We start from the raw sequence: 14,347 nt of genomic DNA, 5'->3' as shown, positions 1-14,347 counted from the left end.
TGCAGCCTATGGTATGGGCTGCTACATTTCATGATCACATTGCCCAGTGGGGTTTTCTGTGACTTCAGACTACCTCTGCTGGACATTTGTCTCTCCAAAGCTCTCACACGGACCCACATGACCATGTTAGAGGCTTCAAAGTGATCACTCCCTTTGTGGACAAACACGGGTTCTTACCAGAGCTCACGTGAGGAACAACAGCTGACTGTGTGAAAGTTGGTGATGCTCTTGATGGCTCTATAAACAAACAGTGAGAATTATATTTAACTGTATTTGTCCAACAAAAGATTAAGACATACATCAAATATGCATCAGGTAGCAAAAGTAGCACTGGTCCCTCACAGAAACACACCAGAATATTTTGACCCTTAGATCCTGAAAAAATGTTTCCTGGTTTTTTTTAATTGGTTTGATATATGTACTTAAATATATGATACATGATTAATAATAAACCCATAGCACCTTCAACCTCCAGTTTTATTTGTCTGAATGAGAATCTGTAGCTTCCATCATTTGATTCCACTCCACACCAGTAGACACCAGCGTCCTGTGAGGAAACATCACCGATGGACACGTCGAAGCCTCTGTTGGTGTTTATGAGTCTGAATTTCTTGTTTAACGTCGGAACTTTTGTTGACAAAATATCCTTACAGGTGAAATTCTCCCCTCTGCAGAAAAACTTGACCCAGGACTTGAAATCTTTGACTTCGTCTTCTGGATAATCACACATGATTTTAGCTGCTCTGGTCACAGTTTGAGTAAATGATCGCTGGCAGTTTCCTGTATAAAAAAAAGACAGAAAACCCCAAACAAGGACAATAATGTATTTAAATGTGCTTCATTATATCACAACATGTAACTTGTACTTTGTCGCACACTACTTTAACATTTTTAACTTCCTCGTGTGCAGACAAAGGTGTGAAGCAGATGAAAAAATTAGCAAACTGTGAAATTTCCTTTCAAAGTTACTTTACATCCCAGGGATGTAAAGTAACTTCTAAGATTAAAAAATAAACAAAGTAATGTAAACATGTGTTTAACCTGTAATCTGTAATAAATCTTTACATTTCCAAACTATGATTTATGTTGTGTGATAGAAACAAACTATATAATACCAAAATACAGGTGAGGAAATCTGTTTTTAGTTGTTAATTTCTTGTGTTGTACTAATAACATCAACAACAACAATAATAATAATCACATTTCTTACCAGATTCCAATTTCTTTTTGACAGGAAATCTGTTTGGGCTTTGACCAAATTCACATCTGTACATCCCAGAGTCTGCTTGTTTAAGATCTTTGATGCCCACCTTTAGAGTTTTATGTTTTGTATCATGGTACAGAGAAAATCTGCCTTTATCTTCCCAAACATCCTTCAGAGAGCTTCGTAAGCTTGTTCTATTGGGTATAACTACATTGATGTGGTCATATTTTTTATTTGCTTCAGGATATTTGCAGGTGAATTGAACCCATCCTTGTTTGCATGCCATCAAAACATCTTCATCATCACCATAGGCAGCACAACCTGCAGATTAAAAAGAAATGTTAGTATCTGGTGATGTCCTGTTATTGAATTTTCTGTGTTTAATTGGTTGTAGGACCCCTTCTCATACAGTTAACACTATAGATAATCAGACATCTGTGTCATACATATGTATATACAGTCTAGTGTTGCTTAGTGTGAGATATCTGTAATTATGTGTTAGTAATGTTTTTACCTGTCGTCAGTGAGAGGATGAGTAGTAGCAGTAAGTTCATTATGTTGGTTTCAGATCTGCAGTTAGTTTCCTTTTGTCACGTTGGCTCTTCTGTTGGTCGCTTAAATTTCTGCCACATAATACCTAAAGTTTCCTCACACTACCTTTTCTTTTTAATGTTATTTTGTCATAGGTCAAGTTATTTTCATTGGCAGTAAAGATGAGGTAAGTGTTGCGTGGGACAAAGGAAATGATCAGACAGCACGACAGAAATAACTTCATATTTTTAGATTTTACTGCACCATCACGTCAAAGTTAGGCTATGAAGAATATTTCACAATGCAAAGCAACGTTTATGTGTATGTGACCACATGATGTCGAATGAAACTGATTCCCAAAAAAAACATTGAACACTGTTTGAACTGGAGATGAAAGAAAATATTTAAGTCTCTTAAGCCTTGACTGAAAACACCGCGAAGACAACATGTTGAATGATGGGAAAGCAGCATGTTTCCCATCACATTTCTTCACAACATAATTTAGTTTGCTGAACTCTAAAATCTTTTTAGAATATTTATAGTAGTAATGTAAATGTGAATCACTAACAAAGCCAATTTAATTAAATCTTCAATTTCACGTCACAAAATCTGTTGTATAAGGTATTCATCCTGCAGTGCAGATGTTTAATGCCCAGTTTCATCTGTAAATTGCTGTAATCTGTAAACTCTGTAAGCTAAAATGAGCCTGCATCTTTTCTGCAGAAGCAGAACCAGGAGCAGGAACTGTTCTAACCCTGAGAGACGTTGGTGTTGGCAATGCAGCAAAAATAACGATGAGTTAACTTCCAACTAAAAACCTGTGGGATCAAGAAGTGGCACAAATAAACTGCTGCATGACCACAGACATGCAGAAAAACACTTATCTTGAAAGCAGGAAGTGATGCTAACTACATTACTTTGATACACAGACCTGTTAACTTGTCACTGACAGTAAGATGAGAGTCAAAGAATGGCCTGGTAAAGGTTAACTGAGTGGTTGAGTCTACAGCACAAAGCAGACTGATTTGTTCTTAGTTTAGATAAGTTCTGGTTATTAGTTTCTGTTTTTTATTCCCTGATCGATTACTGATAGATGAATTGATAAAGGAATCCATGACCCTTTCTTTCTTCCACACAATGTGTTATTTACAGTCTGTGTGACCAGCTCACATATTATGAACCAGTTATTGTGCTAAATAAAATTACTGAGCCAGTCATCCTTCTGGAAAATATTTTCCACCAAATATGACATCATTTGATGTCATATTTGATGTCAGATTTCATTTAAACTCTTTGTTATGTCCCCAAGATGGAGACCAGAGGAGGGTGTGGGGAGCAACAAAAGTAGAGCTGGGAGAGAAAGAAATAAGCAAAATAATACAGAAACATTTAAATTATAAACTTTATTCTTATCAACACAAAGAGACAGCAGTGCTGTTATATTAATATCAAAACGAAAAGAAAAAAAACATTCACCAGGAAAGGAGGACATTCTGCTATTACTAAATAAAAAAGCAAATATAATAACCTTGTGTTATCTTAAGTCAAAAGCCAAGCCAAAAACATACATAAGAAATATCTTATACATATAATTATAGTATTTTTATATAAATGCACCGATCCAGTGGTTAATTACAAAAGAACATGGAGGCAGCACTTCACAGTACAAGTGCAACCTATTATATAGAACACACACACACACACACACACACACACACACACACACACACACACACACACACACACACACAAACACAAACAAAAAAAGAAAGAGAAAAAACCCCAAAGCATATTAAGAGGACCACAACAGTAGTCCGATTGCCCGAGCTGTCAACTCAACTTGAGTGTGAGCGATCATTAGCAGTTCATTTTTCCTTATAGATTCAAGCTGCTCTTCATATTCTTGGCCACCAGATGCCACCAAAGAGCACTGTGTTGAAAAACTGGGTAACAAACACTTTTTCAAAACGAGCTTAATTTGGCCATCACTAGATTTCAACACTGCTTCCACAAACACAACTCCAAAAGACATTACCTTCTTTTGCTCAACCTCGGTTTCATAAACTAGAAAACAACACCTGGACTTTATAATGTCGGGGTTAATGGCTGAGTGGGTCCAGGTGCCGACTGGGGAAAAGAGCGGCAGCTGGGCCCTGGAGAGAAGAAAGAGATAGAAAGCAGCACCACACACCTACACCTACCCAGCTCCACAGAATATAACACTCTTTAAAAACCACATTCTCACTACAACAAATTCTGACAGCTGATCTTATTTTCATTTTGGCTCAGGCTCATTGATTACTGAGTAGAGATTCTCCTCTGCTGGTCTGGATGGTTGAGTGATTGTCGGGTTGGTTGGACATTTGCTTAATGTCAAAGTAGAATATTCGCAGGCAGAGGAGCTGGGTTTCAGCGCCTCACCACCAGCTTTGTCAGAGCAGCTTTGAAAGTTGATGCTATCGTAATGTGGTGAGGCAGCTACATCTGTGGGAATGCTAGCAGTGACATAAATTGAGGTCAGTGCATTTTCTGGCTGGTCTGGTTGCTGGGGGCGCTCCTGTATCTCCTCATACGTACAGTCCTTCAACTACAAAATAAAAAAATGTAGTTTAAAAACTTCATATAAAATCCTAAGGATAAACAGTACTTATATAGAATGTCCTCAAAACTGTTAATAAAGTTAATTTCAAGTTTAATACTGAGTAACCACACAGAAAAAACGTTTGGATGTTTATTCATCTGTATGACGACTTATTGCTGTCATGTTTTATGATAAATACCACCCTACAATCATTTTCAAAATGATTAAAAAAACATTGCGGCAGGTTATGTTGCAATGTGCTGATTAATTGTAATCATTAATTGCCAGTAAAATATATTTTAAAGGAATGTATATTTTCTTTCATTATTGCCGTAATGTGAAATATATTTCATCCTTTATAACAGACGTCTGCCTGAAAACCTTTTATGAGCCAACATCTGTGCAGTTCAGTTTTTGAAGTCCAGCCGGTTTTAACTGGGGAGACATTTCAACTTTGTTTCCTGGATTGTCACCAGTTATACATGAAAATAAATAAACTAACCACACTAACCTCTTTGGCATGTTGCAATGCTGCATTAGCTCCTCTGTTTTTTGAAAAGGAGATTCCTGGCAGAAACGAAGCAGAAAATCAAGAAATAAGCAAAATTATCTGTTAAAGATTTGCATTTTTTCTAGTTTGATTTTTTTAAAATGTCTGATGAGAACTCAGCAAAGATTATATCTTTCTTTAAAAAAAATCAATGTCAGCTAATGTCAAGCATCATGTATACTGCAGATTGTTAGATAGCATTTGTACAAAAGTACAGGGATGTGTTTTTTCTTTTTTTGGATAAGAGCAGCAAACATGTTTGTGTGACTGATGATGTACAAAGGATTTAGTGAATGTTCTTACGTTTGTAGACAAGGATGAAAACGACCAGAAACACCAACCCGGTTATTATGATTAGAACAATTCCCACGTCAGAAATGCCTGCAGCGTAAACCAAACAACAATTTTCCAGCATTATTCATCATCCCAGCATTGACATCCCAAACTGTCTTTGTTGGAAAATGTGAAAGGAGCAGTTTTTAAGAAATTAAGAAAAATAAAAAATGCTATATGAACATCCACAAACTTTCCCAGTTCTCATAAGCTGCAGAAGTTTTAGGATACTCTCTCACCATGACTCTCAGCAGATGCAGTGGGTCCTGTAGTTGAAAAAACAGCAGATGTAAATGATTGGTGGTAACCGAAGGAAACAAATGTGCATTCAGACTGTACTCTGAGGCATTCAATTAAATGATAAAATAATATCTTCACTTTGGAAAAAAAATATTTATAATTTTTAGACACCAGCTTAGAGGTTACCATCTCGTTTTCCTCTCCACTTTTTAAAGTGGCATTACAAGATATAATGTTAGTAAAGTGAAGTGAAGTTAGTAAGTAAAAGTCTTGTGTTCGATGGGGTTCGATCCCAATCTGCTCCAGTCTGCATGCCAAATATCCTTGTGCAAGATACTAGCTGCAGGTTTCTCTCCGATGCATCCATCAGAGTGTGAATGTGTGTGAATGTTAGTTAGGTAGCACTGAAAACCTAGAAAAGTGCTTGTGTGAATGGGTGTGATTTGTTGAATGAACAAGTCGTATAAAGCGCTTTGAGTGCTCAGAGTAGAAAAGCGCAATATAAGAACCAGTCCATTCACCATTTATTAACCTAATGTGGTAATACCTCATAATCAGAAAATACACATTTTTAGTGCCGAGTATAAGCACATCCTCTTCTCTTAAAGCTCGTTCTGTGTCAAACCTGTTTGACATGTTCGTTTCTTTTACATTCTTTTAAAGTCATTTTCTTGCTAACAGTTACGATTAAAAGTCTTTATTTTTTAATATTTTTATTTTTAAAATGATTTTACTAAAACTGCAAAAAATAAAACATTATAAATAACGAATTAAAAGTATAATATATGTGCAAAATTAGCCTGCTTTAATATGCTGTGCATTATGACCCAGGGTCAGATAATTAAACAGCACGACTCACCTACAGTCAGGGACAATCTGTTGAAGAACCTGTTACTTTGGTGTTCACTGGTGCTTTCTGCTCCACACCAGTATGTCCCACTGTCGTCCGCTGTCACTTCTCTCACTGTTATAGTGATATTTTTCTTTTCTTTATTGTCATTCATCCAAAACCTCTTGTTCTTACTGGGATTTCTGGTGCTTATTAAAGGTTTACATATAGATGGATCTTCTCCCTTACAGATAAATTTTGTACAATTTGAGACAGCCTGGTTATATTCACACCAGTATGTGAAGTTCTCTCCAACAGCTGGTGATCTTGTGAAGCGACTAATATCTGTGGAAAACAGAGGAAAACATACGTTAGTAGTGCCTAAATATAAAATGTAAACCTTTAAAGTGGAAAACACAAGTTATTTACTTTTAATACTTAGATTTATTTTTGTGAGTGCAGCATGATGCATCCCCTCAGGTGATCTTACGCCGCACCAGTAATTACCATCATCCTGAGAGGACACATTACTGATGGACATATTGAAGCCGTGGCTGATGTTTGAGAGAGTGAATGTCCTGCTTGACTTTGGATAAGGTTTTGTTGATAAACTGTCCTCGCAGGAGAAATTATTCCCTTTGCAGAAAAACTTGATCCACGACTTGTATTTGTCTTCTGGATAATCACATCTGATGGTGGTTTTAGCTGTACTGTACGCAATTTGATGAAATGCTTTTGGGCATTGTTTTGCTGAAAAAAAAAAAGTATTACTCACAAATGTCTTTTTCTCTGGAAAGGAAAGGCTCACGTGATCCATTTATTTAGATACAGTAATCCAAACTATGAATGTGTTGACCAATGTGTTTTGTTGCTGTTATTTGTTCAGTGAATTAAAATCAGCCACAGCATATATGAATGTGAATAAGAAGTTATTCCTTCTTACCAATTTCAAATTCTAATTCCTCTCTGTCAGCTGATGAATTCTCAGTGTGATGTTGCTTAATGATCACTCTGAGAGTGTTTTTCTCAGTTGTTGAAGCCTTAGTCATTTGACATTTTCTAATTGTGTTTTGGTTGCAGGTGAATTCAACCCATCCTTTTGTGCAAATCTTCTCTTCTGACAGCAGCTCACAACCTAAAAGCAAACATTCACATGATATAGGTCACTTAAATAAAATCCCAGAGGGGTGTCCGAAGATGGTATTTAGGGAAGGTTCCTTTTAAAATGTATTCCACTACGGATTAAAGAATACATGCCTCAAAATGTATTTTGCAACGTATTCTGTTACTCAATGAGAGTAACGTACTCTGAATACTTTGGATTACTAATATATTATCATGCTTTTTACAACTACATGAATGTACTATTGCTGTGTGATTTATTACTATTACTGAAGGTTATTCGCCATACCAATACCAACTAGATTTTTAAATCTTTATTTAAAATGAGTAACAGTAGGGTGGACATTAGGTAAGGCTGCACTTTTTGCAGCGATCTCATAGAAAACTATTCCTGTATCAGTGATGTTTTCTTTTTGTCTGCTTTCATAACAGCACATGATTATTTGCAGCTAGCAGGTTGTTAATGCAGCCTTCATTAATAGTAATAAATCACACAGCAATAGTACATCAAAGATACTTTAGTGGCATATAACCCAGGTAACTACCACAACTAAAACAAGTTAGTTGCATTAGGCTAACGTTAGTTTTTTAAAAAGAACTTACTTCCAGCTGAGAGCAGCTTGTTTGCTGGCAGGTCAGATTGAAGTGGTGTCGGAATTTACAGCTCCGAACCGTAGTAAAGAGACCTCTGTCTAATAAGTCGGGCTCCATGTGTACACAAGTGTGACAGTGTGACACGAGTAAGTGAGTGTTGGGCCGGAACGTTAGGCTGTATGTTGTTGTTGTCACATGACTTGCTAATAAACCTTACTACCCCGTTGGGTAGGAAATAGATATTCAGTTAAAGAAGGAGCTTTAAGATCTTCAGCGCAGAGGGATCATCACACCAGTAGAATGCAGCACAGACTGGATCAGTGGGATGGTTGTGGTCCAAAAGCAGACTGGGAACTTAACAGTGTGCATCGATCCAAAACCCTTAAACAAAGCCCTACAACGCAACCACTTTCCCTTGTCCACCATTGAGGACATTTTGCCTGATCTGTCAAAGGCTAAAGTGTTCACTGTCTGTGACGTGAAGAGTGAATTCTGGCATGTGAAATTGGAGGAGAAGTGAAGCTACCTGACAACATTTTCGACTCCATTTGGAAGCTACAGATGGCTGAGGATACCGATGGGGATAAGTCCAGCTCCGGAAGTGTTCCAGAGAAAGCTCACACAAGCTTTGGATGGACTGGCAGGGATCCACATGATTGCAGATGATGTGCTGATTACTGACCACGGAGACACAGATGCTGAAGCAGTAGGTGACCATGACGAGAAGCTGAGACAGTTTTTGACTCATTGCAGGCAGAAAAACATTAGTTGAACGCAGAAAAGTTTAAACTTAAACAGAAGGAGACTATGTACATTGGACGTCAGCTGACATGCAACAGTCTGAAAATAGACCCAGAGAAAGTTAGGGCTATAGAGCAAATGTCTAGACCTACAGACATGAAGGCAGTACAGAGACTGTTAGGTATGGTGAACTACTTAGCAAAGTTTTGCCCACATCTGTCTGACCACTGCAACATACTGAGACAACTGACACACAAATACAGTAAGTAGAACTGGGTGCCTTGACATGAGGACGCATTCCAGAGACGGAAAGAGAATATAGCAGAAGCTCCAGTCCTGAGATACTACTCCCCGGAGGCAGTAGTATCTGGGCTGATCGTACAATGTGACGCTTCGGACAAAGGGTTAGGTGCAGCACTCGTGCAGAAGCGTAAGCCTGTGGCTTTTGCGAGTAGAGCACTTACACGTACGGAGCGAGGTTATGCCCAGATTGAAAAAGAGCTTTTAGCTGTAGTTTTCTGTATGGAGAAGTTTCATCAGTACACATATGGTCGTAAAGGGGTAGTACACAGTGATCAAACCCTTAGAGACCATTGTAAGAAAACTGCTGTTGAGTGCACCCAAACGGTTGCAAAGAATGCTTATGTGCATTCAGAAATTTCAGATTCAGATAATGGTTCACAGTATACGTCTGGTGAGTTTGAGAGATTTAGTCGACTGTGGGACTTCCAGCACAAAACATCTTCATCAGGTTACCCTCAGAGAAATGGGAAAGCTGCATCGGCAGTGAAGACAGCAAAGAGGCTGCTGCTCATGGCAGAGCATGACCCGTATCTTGCGATTCTTGACCATCGCAACACACCATCACAAGGCCTGGGGACCAGCCCAGCTCAGAGGCTTCTCAGCAGAAGGACACAGACCCTTTTGCCAACCAGGATGAACCTGCTGAGGCCGAAAGTCATTCCAGCCCTGCAGGAGTTTGCAATGAAACTGAAGCACCAAAAAGTGTGCTATGACCGATCTGCAAGAGACATGAACTCTTTGAAGCTACGGAACAGTGTCAGAGTTCAGCATTTTGAACGCCATTCCACTTGGAGCAGGGGAGTGGACTATTGACCTGAGGTCCTATGAGGTGCAGTTGGACTCTGGGAATGTCCTGAGGGGGAATGAGGAGGCACCTGAGGCGTGCAGGCATAATAGATTATTCAAACGCCATGACAGACACTGGGGCGCTGAGCCACTCAGTGGCAGCTCAGTCAGACACTCGTGAGCAGCAGATCAAGACTGACGAGGTTCCAGGGGGTGTCAGGACGAGACCAGGCTGCAGAGTGCTTCCATCACTTTGGTACAAGGTGTCATGATCCTGGGCCATGTTGGCCCAGCTTTCTTAGTTTTCGTGTGTTTTGTATTTTGTTCTTTATTTATGCCTTGGTTCCTAGGTGGTTCTGTTAAGATGTTCCCTATTTGATTTCCCCATGTGACTTTACCCCCTGTGTGCCCATCTGTGTATCAGTGAGTCCTCATCTCCCCTCCTTGTGTTTTATTCCATATTTCCCCAGCCCATTATGTCTGTGCTCTCCCCGTGCTCTCTCGCTCTCCTCCTGTCTGCACCTCGGTGTACTTCCTGTTTTACTTTGACAGTCTCCCGTCAGTGTTGTGTTTACTCCTGCCGTGTCTCGTTATGATTATCAGTGTCACCTGTGTTCCCCGTGTGCTCCTCGTTAACCCTCTGTATTTATGTCCACGTCTCCCTCAGTTCAGTGTCGTGTTCTCCCTCATTCATGGCCGTGTGTTTCTCCGTGTAACACGTTATAGTTTCCAGTTTAGTTTGTATGGTTTTTCTCTCCAGCAATAAAGCTGTTTTGAGTTCATTCCTGCCTCCGTGAGCTTGCGTTTTGGTCCAATTCCTGCCTGCCACACAGCCGAATCATGACACAAGGACTGTGTTACATAACGAGGACTTGGCAGCCTGTATTGTCTGAAGGGAAGAGTTGTGTATTCTATGGAAATGAATGTTCACTATAGTTTGCAGAACTGTACATGTTTTAATAGTGGAATGCTTTTGTATTCTTTGAGTATTTCATATTGTTTTCTCCCTCAGTAAGAAGAAGAAAAAACAAAACAAAAACAAAGGACTTTTGTTTTTCAAAAAAAAAAGAAGGGATGTAATAATGTGAATTGTTGGGCGTTTATCAATATGCGTACTTGTGCGTACTTGCGTTCTCGTGTACTCGTGATACGTCATCAGTCGGAGACCAAGTACTGTTCCAATTCGAAGTACGCATCACGCCGAGAACGCGAAAAAGTCCCGGATGTGTTCTCGATCCGCCCGTTTTATCGAGCATGCATCGGTGTAGACTTGGGACAGCTAAATATCCCAGAATGCATTTCGTCCAAAACTCAACAGCAGACTCCCGGCAGATCGTTTCCAACCCCCCCCCCCAAACCGCTCGCGGACTTCTCACTACTCAGGTTAAAGAAACCCCAGCAGCTGTCTATAGTATTGAGTGTCCACTAGAATAGAAATAAAAGCGTTCTAACATCTCACCTGCTTGTTTTTATTAAGGTATGTACACGTATGTACATGTACACTATTTTTATTAATAGAGGTTTCACTACTGAGGTTAAAAATGATATATAAGTCACTTAGATCACTTCTAAATGTTAATGTTTGGTTTATTTCAGTGTTTTATTTGTTCCTGAGTAAACTGGTTTGGCTGTGATTAAAGTTAAGCTTCATAACATGTTACTTACAGTTAAATTAAGAGGGGACGGCAGTAAAAACTCCAGACCTGTGACATCATCACGTACGCTGGTGTTCCGACTGTACAAATCACGAGTCCGTGCTCGCGTACTTGAGAATTGAGAAACGGCCCACGAGTCTGTGCTCGCGTTCTCGGCGGGTACGTACTCCCGTGCGTTCTCGGCGGGTACGTACTCACCGAGAACGCGAGTACGTACTCGCGTACTTGGGCATTGATAAACGGCCATTGTCTACAGGATGAGTTGTGTTCCACAGTAGGTTGTGTTGCTACACGGACGTTTTAGAGTGTGACACAAGTAAGTGAGTATTGGGCTGGAACGTTAGGCTGTATGTTGTTGTTGTTGTACATGACAGAGAGTAAATCTGAGTCACATGACTTGTTAATAAACCTTACTACCCCGTTGGGGTATTCTGTAGCCTGTCGTGCATGAGACCAGAATATAACACCGTGTTCTATATTGTTTCAGAGGAAATCACAAACACAGTGTACAACAAGTCTTAACAGCTTACTTACAACTGGGCTCGTACATGTATTCTGTTATTCCCCAACACTGCTCTCACAGCACTCTTTTCTGCACAATGGACTGGTACAGCAGCCGCATCTCTGCAGCCACAGTACCAATCCATCTGTCAACTTCCCGCTTCCCTCTGAACAAAACCCTGTGACTACACAAGTGGAAACCTTCCGCTACCTGGCTATGCCTAGAAATTCTGTCTACAAGAATTAAGAATACAATCAATGACAAAGAGCAGCGTTCAAAACCCACCAAGAAATAGTCCAAATTATTGCTGGCAATATGAACCAGGCTCTTGCAGCAGTTGTATAAGAACCAAATAGCTTGCAACAACTGACCAGATACCCCATAATAGTGGACCATGTCCCACAGAATACTATGAGGGACAAGGTCAAATGCCTTGTCTCTGATCTATTGTTCTGCACAGATGACAGGCTGGACCCGTTCCCCGACCTGGACGCACAGAGAACAAACCCTCTCATTCAAAAGCCCCGACATACAGGCAAGGAAGCCGAGGTGACACCAGGCTACCCACCCCAGCCTGCCGCCTCTCAACAAGGACACTGGTTCCAGAGCTCAAACCGTGTGTAGAGGTGAGCCTGATTATATCTGGCTGGTACCTCTCAACCTCACATACTGACTCAGGCTCCTTCCCCACCAGAGAGCTGATGTTTCATATCCACACCACCAGCCTCGGTTGCCAGGGATCGGTCCGTCAGGGTCTCTGCCCTCGGCTGCCACAAAAAATGGTAAATGGTAAATGGCCTGCATTTGTATAGCGCTTTTCTAGTCCATAGGACCCCAAAGCGCTTTACACTACATTCAGTCATTCACCCATTCACACACACATTCACACACTGGCGATAGCAAGCTACATTGTAGCCACAGCTGCCCTGGGGCGCACACACAATGCACCCTACCCCCACAGTGCTTCCTGTGGATGGGGGGCCTACAGGAGGGCATAGAGACCTTTTTCTTTTTTCTTTTTTTTTAAAATTACACTTGTAATCTGTCACAGTTGGCTTGTTACATCATGAGCTTATTATAGTTTTCCTTTTTCTTGTCACTTCCCGTTTTACTTTGCCTTTTGCTTTTGTGTGTCATTTTGCCTTTACTGGTTGTGTTCTTCTGTCCCTGTTTAATGCCATTGAGCTCATGTTCCTGTTCTATTGTCTTGGAGTTCTGTTGTTGTTAAAACACATTGTTCATTAACATTGTTTTTATTCACTCTCTGCCTTTCCAAATATGTGGTTTCCTCTTACATCTGCTCAGGGGCGTTTCCTAAACCTGGACACAAAACCTCTGACGTAAACACACATGCACAAAAAACTTTACACTTTAAACAAACTAGAAGCTTAAACACTTCTAGTTTGAAGACATGGTGTTTTAGTGTATATAATGAGTGCCCATTTCATACGGCATTACACACTACAATTAAAATCTTGGCAAAGAGGAATTTCACAAAAATAACAAAGATGTGAAATTAAGTGTTAGAGTCTTCTAATTCTTCTAAACAAGGTTAAAAAAAAAGCTGTAAAAAATGAACTCAAACTCTTTGCTTCTGTAATCCTCTGTCTCCCACATTGTTTCACTCATGGCTGGCATCAACTTTGAATTCAGCCTGGCTTGGTTTTGCACTCTAAACTGGCTTAAAGCAATAGTAGTAGCAACAGCATCATCAGAAGTAAATGTCAACATTTTTATTACAAGTATTTTAGTGAGTGATAATGTCATTAGTTTTACTAGAGGATTAAATGAGGTCTGCAAATTATATTTAACTCTGTGAAAACTCGTTATTTTTGCCAAAAGATGGCCTGTTTCAAAGTAAATTATTATAAGTTATGAAGACAGTACATAAGCAGAAAATAAAAAGCTCAAACTCAGACTGTGAAAAGTCCTACGGTATATGATTTAACACCATAATAAGAACATATAATGTAATATACAGTACATCACTCATTATTATATAATATCAGGGTTAATAATCTTTTTACCTGTCATTAGTGAGAGGATGAGTAGTAGAAGTAACTTCATTATGTTTGTTTTGTTATTTTAAAATCTTTATGACTAAAGTATTCAAATGCAGTTAGTTCCCATTCGCTTGTTGGCTGTTGAGTTGCTCCCCACTGTCTATTCTTAACTTCATGTTTTATGGAGCCTACATTTTCTTGCTGCTCCTTCCTGTTTGTACTTCCCATTTTGAAATTGTTTTTAATGCCCCCTTTCAACATTACACACTGCCATCTTCTCATTTTTAGTAAAGAGGAAGTTACTGGGCTGTGTAAGTTTGAGAAAGACGGACAGCTTGTTAGGGTGCCTGGGTCGTCAACCCAGTGTTTTTTG

The 14,347-nt window shown here is 39.7% G+C and overlaps 1 protein-coding gene across 1 annotated transcript; it reads right to left on the bottom strand.

The window, feature by feature from the left end:
* Positions 1-3,834: 3,834 nt before the first annotated feature.
* Positions 3,835-7,317, bottom strand: LOC134627566 (uncharacterized). Its single transcript, XM_063473773.1, has 6 exons — positions 7,212-7,317; positions 6,776-7,018; positions 5,170-5,247; positions 4,828-4,883; positions 4,038-4,322; positions 3,835-3,888 (listed from the first exon to the last, which is right to left on the bottom strand). The coding sequence occupies exons 1-6, from the start codon at positions 7,315-7,317 to the stop codon at positions 3,835-3,837; spliced, it is 822 nt and encodes a 273-aa protein (XP_063329843.1).
* Between the last annotated feature and the right edge of the window lie 7,030 nt (positions 7,318-14,347).

This window comes from Pelmatolapia mariae, linkage group LG5 (genome assembly GCF_036321145.2).
Source record: "Pelmatolapia mariae isolate MD_Pm_ZW linkage group LG5, Pm_UMD_F_2, whole genome shotgun sequence".
Lineage (NCBI taxonomy): Eukaryota > Metazoa > Chordata > Actinopteri > Cichliformes > Cichlidae > Pelmatolapia > Pelmatolapia mariae.
This window is presented reverse-complemented; position numbering and strand designations above follow the sequence as displayed.

Excerpts from the sequence above, each read along its gene's own strand:
- LOC134627566 (XM_063473773.1), bottom strand. The coding sequence starts at position 7,317 with ATGACTAAGGCTTCAACAACTGAGAAAAACACTCTCAGAGTGATCATT. Across the intron at positions 7,019-7,211 it reads GGAATTAGAATTTGAAATTG|CAAAACAATGCCCAAAAGCA; the intron begins GTAAGAAGGAAT and ends TTTTTTTTTCAG. Across the intron at positions 5,248-6,775 it reads TGTGTCCTCTCAGGATGATG|GCATTTCTGACGTGGGAATT; the intron begins GTAATTACTGGT and ends TTTACGCTGCAG.